General features: G+C 38.4%; 2 protein-coding genes across 2 annotated transcripts; one reads left to right on the top strand and one right to left on the bottom strand.

The window, feature by feature from the left end:
- The first annotated feature begins 501 nt into the window (after window positions 1-501).
- Window positions 502-2,884, top strand: LOC130745965 (uncharacterized). Its single transcript, XM_057598428.1, has 4 exons — window positions 502-933; window positions 1,120-1,230; window positions 1,363-2,302; window positions 2,382-2,884. Exons 1-4 carry the CDS (start codon window positions 808-810, stop codon window positions 2,609-2,611), a joined length of 1,407 nt encoding a protein of 468 aa, XP_057454411.1. The 5' UTR covers window positions 502-807; the 3' UTR covers window positions 2,612-2,884.
- A 1,312-nt stretch (window positions 2,885-4,196) lies between these two features.
- Window positions 4,197-9,259, bottom strand: LOC130745964 (protein PAF1 homolog). Its single transcript, XM_057598427.1, has 12 exons — window positions 8,017-9,259; window positions 7,734-7,802; window positions 6,810-6,917; window positions 6,545-6,725; window positions 6,389-6,462; window positions 6,166-6,285; window positions 5,811-5,916; window positions 5,279-5,365; window positions 5,110-5,178; window positions 4,942-5,013; window positions 4,683-4,826; window positions 4,197-4,600 (listed from the first exon to the last, which is right to left on the bottom strand). The coding sequence occupies exons 1-12, from the start codon at window positions 8,898-8,900 to the stop codon at window positions 4,460-4,462; spliced, it is 2,055 nt and encodes a 684-aa protein (XP_057454410.1). The 5' UTR covers window positions 8,901-9,259; the 3' UTR covers window positions 4,197-4,459.
- Window positions 9,260-10,511: the final 1,252 nt, after the last annotated feature.

The following is a 10,511-nucleotide window of genomic DNA, read 5'->3' as shown; positions in this document are numbered from 1 at the left end:
ATTTAAAACTCAAGTGAGTTAGAAAAAGATTTTGAGTTGGAAATTTGAGTGAATTCAAGTTTTTTAATTTAAAAAATCTTAATTTTTTACATATATTTAAATAAGTAAAAATTTAAGGTAATTAATACATAATGTTCACTATTAAGAACATATATTTAAAATGATTTTTTTCGAAAACAGAAATATAATTGAATGAAGAAAATTACATGAGAACAATCATCACATGAAAAGATATATTTACTAAAAAGATACAAAATTTAATATTACACAAAATTTAAATTTAAATAACAAAAGTCACCCGTGCAGGCCTGCAGGGCACGAGTAATTCCACTAGTTTGTATTAGAAAAAAAAGTTTTTTTTTTGTATAGTTCATAAAGAAACAAAAAGAAAACGAGAAAAACTCTAAGCTAAGGCGTCACAAGTGAGACACCCATATAATCAGCCAATAATAACAAACTCATCCCATCAAGGGGGAGATCAATAGCCACAAGGCTACTATTCTGAAAGTTTACATTGATAAGAATAAATGATAAACCATCGTAATCCCTTTTCAATTTTAAATAAGACTAAATAATTTTTTATTTAAAACCAAACAGAAACTTTATGAGTCGGGAATGAGAGGTTAGAGATCAATCTCCCTAGAGGGTATAATTTATCTTTTCCGATTTACCAAAAAAAAAAAAAAAACTCTCCCAATCCCCACCAAAATAAGAAAATATGAGAATTGCCATGTCGTTTAGACAAAACGAGGTAGTTTCGGCTGCGTTTTGTGAACCCCGCCTTGTCGAAAATTTCAAATATCAGAGATGAAGAAGAAGGGTTTGGCCAATGTATCCAACACGATGATGAATTCTCAGAAGCACCCTCACCTTGAAGATGATGATGACACCTTCGATCGTCTTCACTCCGATCTTTCTTCTCTTTTTCTTCAGGTAATAAACCCTTCCCTTTTCAATTCCCAACTCTTCATTTCTCACTTCAACTCTCAAATCAAATGCTACTGTTATCGATTTGGTGAAATTTGTATGTATTAACCTCACTAGTTCTGTAATTAGTGGCGAAAACCTAATGGGCATGCCGCAAAATTGAACTAATCAATTGAAGAAATTCGATGGCAGATTGATGAGATTGTTGTGAAAGCGTTTGGATTGAAGAAAGTTAGTCAAAAGGGTAGCAAAAAAATCGAACCTTTCTCCCATGTGTTGTCTGACTTGCTCTCATGCTTAAAGGTGAAATTCTGAAATCAAAACCCTAATCTGCTTCTGCACTTTGATTTTCCTAATTTGTTATTTTTTTTCCAATTGCATAAATTAGTGTTTTTTTTTGTTTTGATTTTGTTTGTGTGTTGTTTTCAAATGCAGCCCTGGGTGCCCAGATTGCAAATTGCACTCTCATCACTCTCAGTGGAGTCTGAGAGTAAAAATGAACAAGTTTCTTTTTGTGAGGAAAGCAATGTCAGTGAGTGTGGCAGTCCTCAAGAGACCACCTTGGACTCTTTGGTGTCTCCTTCTCCACTTGTGTCATGGCGGGGCGACTGCACTGTTGATAGAGGTAGACAGATGTTTATGCTCACACCTCTTCCATTGTCAAGAGCATTGTTGTCAACCAAACCCAAGCAACCACAAACTAAGTCAGAGTCCGATGAATTGGCTTCCTCTACTTATGGTATTGGGACATCAACCTTTTTAGACTTGTCTAGAGACATGAACACTTTGCTGGACTCTGTTCTGATGAAGCAAGCTCCAACTGAGCCTGCCCCTTCTTCTGTTGCCATTGAAGAGGCAAACAATGAAGAGCCCGGGTTAATTTCTTCGCCGTTTGTTCCCAAAAGAGATACCTCCATGCTTGTTATGATGACTCCTTGCTTAAAAATGTCACCTCCGAGGTCTTGTGTTTTGCTTGAACCCATATCTGAAATACATCATCGTGGTAATGATAAGGTTCGCAAGTGCACTCCGTTTCCTGTTGGGGTTCATTACAGTGATTCAGAAGATTCTGAATCTTCTGGTAGTGAGGCTTCACAGGGTTTGGCATTGAAGTATCCAGAACTGTTGGGGTTACAGAAGGTTTCTAAGTCAGGACTTGGAAAGAAAAATGTGGAAGCCTCACCGGCTTGGCTTACATCACCTCCAAAAACTTGTGTGTTGCTGGAGCCTTCTGATGAAACATCATTGGAGTTGGAGAAGGCTGATAATGAACCTTGTATACAGATAACTGATTCCGTTCTTAAGCAACCGGTCAGCAAATTGAAAGATGATATTTCCAAAGATCGTAATCAAGCCAAAATATCTTGTGATCAAGGTAGTGCTGAATCTGTTATGTATGCTTTTCCCTCTCTAATGCGCGCTTGATAATGTCTGTTATTTTTTCTTATGTGCAGATCATTCTATTGTCAACTCTTTGCATATAGAGAGCACTCCCATGTGGCCGGAGCCTGAAAGCTCATTTCGAACAGGGAAACGTCCCGGTGAAAATACTTTGAAGAAGGAATTATGGACCAAGTTTGAAGCAGCAACCGCTGGTGGGTTTCAATCCAAGTTATCTACAGTTCAAGAGAATACACGGAAAGGATTTCTTGACCTGCTGGAAGAAGCTTCAAATGAACAATGATGAATAAACTAAAAATATGGAAGTGTCAAGATCTGAAGAGGCCGGTTGGAGGGGAATGTAATTTTGGGATACTGCCAACTACAAATTTGCATTTTATTTAGTCACTTAAGCTACCTTGTATGTATTGTCATTCTCTGGCATGTTTTTGAAAGTAGAAATGCTAGTTACACACCATTTTAATATATCCCCACTCTATAGTTAAACCTTTTTTTTTTTTTTTTGTATAACTGTGAACCGAAAGGGTTCAATTTTCATTTTACAAAACATTATCAACCTCTGACGTTGACAATGGAAAAGAGATGAATGGAAGCTAGCTGATTATCAACCTCTCTCCTTAGGATGACAATCTATTAACCCGAAGTTGATGATGCATTTTTTTCAGTACAAAACATGTTATGGTGTTTGGAGAAAGGCTCAGGGTCTTTATAACTAATGATGTTCAAAGATTGCATGAGACTGTTTGTCAGTTGAGCCCTCCAGATTGCTGAGTTTAAGTTAATGTAAGTTAAGGATGACCCTCAGATGGTGTAGGGGGAAGCTAGATAATACTTTTATGATGTTCATTCTTCATGTCCTTCACAAAGACTATGGTTTTGTTTGGGATCAGACATTGAAAAATCTCAGCAGCCCTACGATGGAAGATCTCATAGATTTATTTGTGCCCCTTCACCGAAAGATGATTCCCAAGCAGCATGTGAGTCTGCTTCTTTTATATAGAATTCATTTGCTTGTTGCAGAAGAGGTGAAGAATATCTTCACTGTACTTACTGTAGGAGAGATTAGCACACTCAGGATCCACGTTATGCTTTGCATGACTTTCCTAGTAACGCAAGCAATGATGCTCAATCTTCAACTTTATCTAAAGAGGAATGCTAGCAAGTAACTATACCCACTTTTAAACTCTCATTTGTTGGCTGAAATCCATGTGGGTCATGCTAAATTGAAAGTGAGACTGGTATAGAACTTGGAAAGAGTGTTACCGTGAGTATTGTTAGGATTTTTCTCATCTGAATATAAGGATTATCTTCCATTAAAGGTCGCCTAACAAACTTCTTTCTCAATCAGAATAATACAACTTGGATGTATCTCATTATTCAACATTCATAAATTGAGCTCCTATAGTTGGAGCATTTAATTGAGGAGTTGTAGTTCTACATTGTTGAAGTGATTTTGTCATCATTTTTTAAAATTCAAAACAAACGGCTATCGAAGTAATAGTAATTACATTCTTTAAAAGAATGTCATGCATCTGATTGTCAGCAATATCATTTTCCTGAAATATCATTTCTCAATTAAAATATACTTATGGTGGTGGTTTTTGTAAGTAACTAAGCAAGTATGTTACCAGAAACCAGTCACCATCTCATGGCATGATGATGGCTTGGCCATCATGAAAGGTGACAGTAATTTTACATGCAACTTGTCAGTAAACTCAATTATGGTTTGGGGTCAGGCTCACTCGATACACTAAAGAGAATTAGGAATGTGAGAGCACAAACGAAAAAATATATTTGATAGAGAAGGCCAGAACATTACTGGTAAAGAGAAGGGGAATGAGGACAACCTCATGGGAGCGCAAAAGATGTGCACTAAAAACATCCGGAGCAATGATAAAATTCCAAGTAGAGTCTGACATGCTTTTTACATTTCATTATTTCTCAATAATTTCTATTTTAATGGGGTATTGAAAACAAAATCTATATCAATTTAACAGCTACCTACAATCTGAAAGTACGCGAATTAAGTTAAACTTCATTGAAACACAAGTAATACAGCTATCTACTGCCAATCCAACCACCAACTAATTGAACAAATTTTCTTTAAGGAAGCAGCATTTGGGTTAATGAATCAATCAGACATGTCATCTTCTGCTCCACTCGACTGATAATTGTCCTGGTGTGCTGCAACTCTATGTTGGTGTTCGAGAGCATCATCATCCATTTCCAAATCTCCTCTCCTCGATGAATTACCCTTTGAACTTGTATAAACCTTGAAAGAATCACGGTATATAAGAAATTATCTTATTAATTAAAATGCAATGGCAAGCTTAAAGATAAATTCATTGGCATACCCCAGAATCCTTCCGCTCAATTGCAGCAACGCTTGATCTCCGCCTTACGGTCACTTTTGAAGGTATTGGAAATTGCTCAACCTCATCACCAGATCTTCCCTCTGTAGCCCTCTTTTTTCTTAAAACAAGTTTAGTTGGAAGAGGCTGCATATAAAAAAAAAAAAAACCTATCAAATTAACACAATGATACTGAGTAACCAAGGAACTACATGCCAACATGTAAGTTGAGAAGGGAGCAGATATTGATTCCGGGAAATACCACATAGCGTGCTTCTAACTCATCAAATGCAACTAAGAATGTTGTAGGGTCATCTGCATCATCACCCCGAACCTATTAAGATGGAAAAAAAGTCAGAATAGTGTTAAAAGGGAATCGTTTCAACAGGGCTAATGACTTGTGTAGAATTTTTAAAATATCACAACATACATCCCAATGATATTCGCGGACCCAAGAATAAGAAACATCTTCATTTTCATCATATATATCCTTTGACAGCTGCCATCACAAAGTTTACATGAATTCAAAAGTTAATACATAATTTCTTACAATAACTAGTGTTTTAAAATCGAAATCCAAATTTATGCTTAATGCATACCTCTCCAGGTGTTGGGGCCATGTATGCCAAAAATTTCTCAGGATTTGCAGGATCGGAGCCGGTTGCAACATAACTTTTCATAACTGCCTGAAGACCACAAATGGATAGGAGTCAGTCAAACAACATGCAGACCACAAATGGCCATGTATGCCAAAAAACGAAAAGTCACTTGTTATATTTCAAAAGTTGTGACATGCAAACACAACAAAATGGAAAATCACCAGTCTGGTAATAAATTAACAACTAATGACTGTACTGTAGTAGTGGAAGTTAAAAAAAGTGATTTGAAAAAACAAACCCAATAGCAATTGAGCAAATCACTACACTACCAAATAAATAAGGTAAATTTCATATTTCAAAAGTGATATTAAGTCAGAACAACAAGAGAAAATTAACAAGCCAGGTAAAACAGTTATAATAATAAAAATTTCCTTTTTGATACTGTCTATAGAGTTATTTACATGTCCTGCACAGCATTTTCCTGGCTTTTAAACAACCCTGAAAGGAACAGTCATTTTGTAACATAGCTTACCCTTGATTCATAGGCATCACGAACAGATTTGTCTAATTTAGTGTACATATCAGCATCAGCTGTGGGAGCATTATCAAATGCAGCAAGAACAAACTGATCCTCATACCTGCAAAGCATGACAAGAGAAGGCAAAATTAATATGAAAAAACTATGAATGTTGGGAAGAAGTTGCATCATTCAGTACCACAAGATTAGGCTTTATAAACCATAAACAAAATGCTGATCAAAAGAATACACCAGGGTAAGTAATAATTTCACTGATACAATATATATATATATATATATATATATATATATATATATATATATATATATATATATATATATATATATATATATATATATAGTGCCATACCTATCAATATCAGGCAGCAATGGCAAAACCTCAACAGGATACAAATCTTTGTTGGTTGCATGAACAGGGTGCGACTTTGCTGCTTCAAATGATGCTTCAATTTCCCTGATTTGTCTTTCCCTAAAAGACAGAACTCAATTATAGTTAGAAGATTCTAATTACTATCGCATAGTAATCTATCTGTCCAAAATTAACTTTAGATGGACAAGTGGCACACACATACCTACTGTTAAGATTATCCAAAATGCCGCGCCCCTTCATCTCTCTCAGCTCCTTAGCTTGTTTTTCAGTTAAAGACTACAGTAATACATTTAATATTATTGCTAGTAGACTAGTAGAGAGAGTAATGGATCCTTATATCAAAATATATGCCTAATACCTGTTTCGCCGAATCCATGCTTAGTGGAGATATATATTGTGTTTTAACAAGCCAAGCTACACCTTTATCAGTAGGCCTGTCTTTTCTCTTTAAGCCATCTTTTTTTACTGGAGTGATCACTTCATCATCTCTTAATAAATCTTCATCTTCTGGAGCAAGAGGTGGTCTGACACTGGGAGGACTGTATAAAGGATTCATCAGACTTTTTTTATTCAGCATTGCTCATTGAAGTATTCAAATTTACAGAAGGAACAGGGGATAATACTTGTAAACACTGAGATCAAGCAGGTCCAGAGGTATCCCCAGATCTGGCTCCACAAAAAGTTTAGGTTTGTACATTTTCTCCAGAGATGTGATTGTATATTTTGCATATCTGGACAATGATCACAAAATTACTATGAAATGCACATACAATTACTAGTCATGAAAACTTAATTTCGAAAGCATAGTCAAAATACTACTAAAGCATCCAAATGCAAATCAGTGATCAATGCAGCTCCTCTACTTCAAAAGCTTTACAAAAATAAAATCCATCCTCATAAACTCTTGTTATGTTCCGCCGACAAGAGACAAGCACTATATTCACAGGGATACCATCTAAAACTGAAGATGAGCATGTCCAATTGAAAAACAATCTTTTTTACCTTCTCTACAGTTTTCCCATTGCCTAAACAAATGAGTAACCAATGCTTGTACCCGCCTCCCCCCCCCCCTTCTCTCGTAAAGAGAAAACATGGAAAGGAAGAATATGAGTCTTTAATAGGGACACATTGGAATTGAATCTTTGCATGATTGGTTAATGTGGATAGACTAACAAATGTGACATTTTACAGTGATCACATACATTACAATCAGATAGTCACGAATCACATTTGGCATGTCACCTGTACAGTGTACCAGGCAAATACATCAAATGCCAGAACTACACATCTTAACTATACATGTCCTATCAAGTATCAACCCGTTATTATATGTTTGCTAGCTCTCCTGTCAAAGCATTAGTTTTCGACTTTAATTCCTCCATCCTCCTGAACATTTACCACTTACCAGCACGATGAAGGAGAACTTTACAGTTATTAGCAGCGCAAACAATAGCATAACTTCCAAAAATCAATAATACCCCATCAACTGGATAGATAGTTGTTTGGTAGCCACATATAAATTTACAAGTGAGAATAAGATTACATACTGATCTTTATCTTTCTTGAACGCCATAAGCTTAGGTTGCGCACTTGGATCTGGAAGTTCATTTCGGAATCTTAAATGAGAATACACATAAGAAAGTGTCAGCACTGGAAGTAAACACTACAAAACCACTAAATGAAATTATGCACCATCCATGAATAACAGAGAATTGAAAATGCAACTTCAATTGAAAATACATAATGAAAGAGAGCTCAATCAAAACATAATCTGATTCAGAATAACAAGTCATGTACTGCTATCACAAATGACAAACATAACTCACTCACCTGAGCTTACACAAAAAAGTGGTAGGCTTTTTCAACCTATTTTCAACCCTCTCACCACTCAATAAAGGAGCAGTTCTCCTTTCTCCCATTCGAGACCCCGCAATAGAAGAGCCATGCCCTCCCTTCCCAGAAGCCAAAATCTGAGTCTTTTGCAACACATTGTTCTGGGATTCCTTCAACAACTGCTGCTGCTGCCTATGCTTCTCTTCCTGCCTCTGCTTCTCATACTCCCTCTTCTTCCTCAACCTCTTCTCCTCATCAGTCTCAGCCCTCCTGACAGCCCCACTCACCTTATGCACCGGACCCGGAGGAGGCTTGCTGTGCTGCTTATGATTCGAATGCTCGTATTCGCGCCTGCCGGATGTGGAAGGATCCTTCAAGGAGCCTTTAGTAAACGCCCTCTCTTCATTATTCGGAGGAGGAGGCGGCGGCGAGGCAGGAGGAGGTGGTGGTGGTGGGACAGAAGAAGCACCCGGCGACAACGGCGGAGGAGGTGGTGGTTGTTGGTGATTGTATTGACTATTACTAGAAGGGGGGTAATACATAGGAGGAGGAGGCGGTGGTGGGTGGTAGGATGTTTCAGGTGGTGGCGGAGGAGGCGGCGGAAGTGGCGCCGGTGGGTATGCATAGAGGTGGTGATAGGAATTAGGCGGAGGAGCATGATGGTGCTGCTGTTGTTGATGGTGGTGATAATTGGAATTCGGAGGCATTTGGGGGAATGAAGAAGTAGAAGGATCTGCAGCACCAGGAGCGTAACCGTAACAACCACCGCCACCACCCCAATTGCCCTGATGATTGCCGCGTTGTTGCGGTGGCTGCGGTGGTGGTGGGGCTGAGATAGGGTTTTGACTCGACGGCGGAGGGAAAGGCCTGTAAGATGCCATTCCTCACAAAACCCAAATCAATGGATGGAATTTCAAAAAAGGGTGAAATCAAAACCCTAGAATCACGATAATGATCAAAATTGAACTGGGTTTTCGTTCTCGAACAAGCTCACAGACTGTGTTGTTGCATCAATCGGAGTGTAGTCGATACTGCAGCGTTTGGGGGGGGGGGGGATAGAATCTTGGATCGGAATACGGTGGCGGAGGGGAAGATTGTGGTGGCGGAATGAGAATTCAGGCGAATTGTTGAGCGGAGGAAGAGGAAGAGTGAGATTTTGTGCTTATGAATGAATTCAGCTGGTGTTGTTTATTTCATGGAGGCTTGTTTTCCTTTTTTGCTTTGTTGGGTAATCTAATCACACTCCTTGGAGGGTTTTGACGTTGAGGGTTAAATCAATTTGTGATCCTTTGATAATTTTTGGATAGTTTTTTATCTCTAGATTTTATTTTAGAAATAAAGATATGAGAAGCTGTAGTGCTCACCATCAATCTTATGAGGAGGGCGGCGTCGCGGAGAGGCGGTTGTTTCATTGGCGGTTGTCGAAAATTACAGCGGAAGGGAAACGATGGGGTTGCTTTGGCACACAGAGGCGAAGGGAGAAGGTAGGGTTGTTGTGTTCGATCGGTAGATAGTATTGAACTTACCCTAGCAGGGTGTGTAAAATGTTCGAGATTACCCTTAAATAAACATTTTTGGACATTTCATACTGACACATGTCATCTGGTTAGTAATATCACAGTATTACAAAAGATCGCAAGAGATCACCCAAGATCATGATCAGTTGAATTCGTTGCAAGCCTATCTTCCGAACCCCGCATCAAAGTCTTGTCACCGTCGTAGCTCTTGCATTCAGAGTAACGAAATATTGATTTCACGAGCTAGCTGATTTGGATTCTGCATTTGTCAACTTCTTTTAAGTGACGGAAGCAAAGTAAGCTTAACTCCGTTAAAATAGGTAATTCAATGGCTGGAATTCATGCCTTTAAAGTTTACAGCTGCTGACAGTTAGGTGGTTAGCGAGCACCACCTTTCTCATCTATAACTTACATTGTCATGAATACGGCTGAGAAATGATGTCCTAAACAAACCTATCTACCACTAAATTCCAATCACACGAAAACCAACCGTTGGAGGTGGCACAGACCCATCAACGCAGTGGGAGGACTGAACTTTATCCAAAAGAAGGAAATGAATTATTAGCATTGAAGCTGAGGGGCTGAAAAGTAAGATTCACAATAGGAAACTATGTGAATTAGAGGGAAACCCGCGCTGCCTGCCTTTTTTATTTCAAGCTTGGCAAACACCCTATTGATCTCGTTTTGCAACCTATTAACAAATCTCTTGAGATTAAGATATATCTCTAGAGATTGACAACCATGCACCCTGAAAACCATGCTCCTCATCTTCCTCCTCCCACCACTGCCTCTTCTCTCCACCATTGTTTTTAGCGTACCACGAACCCAAAATCCACAAACACGTCAAATCATCCACCCACCATGAAACCAACACTCATTTCCCCTGATCCACAAACTCACACTCCTTCCCCGGCCATTATAAACTAAAACCCACCCTGAAATCACCCAATACATTTTTCCCCTAATCCACAAACT

This window comes from Lotus japonicus, chromosome 3, assembly GCF_012489685.1.
Source record: "Lotus japonicus ecotype B-129 chromosome 3, LjGifu_v1.2".
Taxonomy (NCBI): domain Eukaryota; kingdom Viridiplantae; phylum Streptophyta; class Magnoliopsida; order Fabales; family Fabaceae; genus Lotus; species Lotus japonicus.
This window is presented reverse-complemented; position numbering and strand designations above follow the sequence as displayed.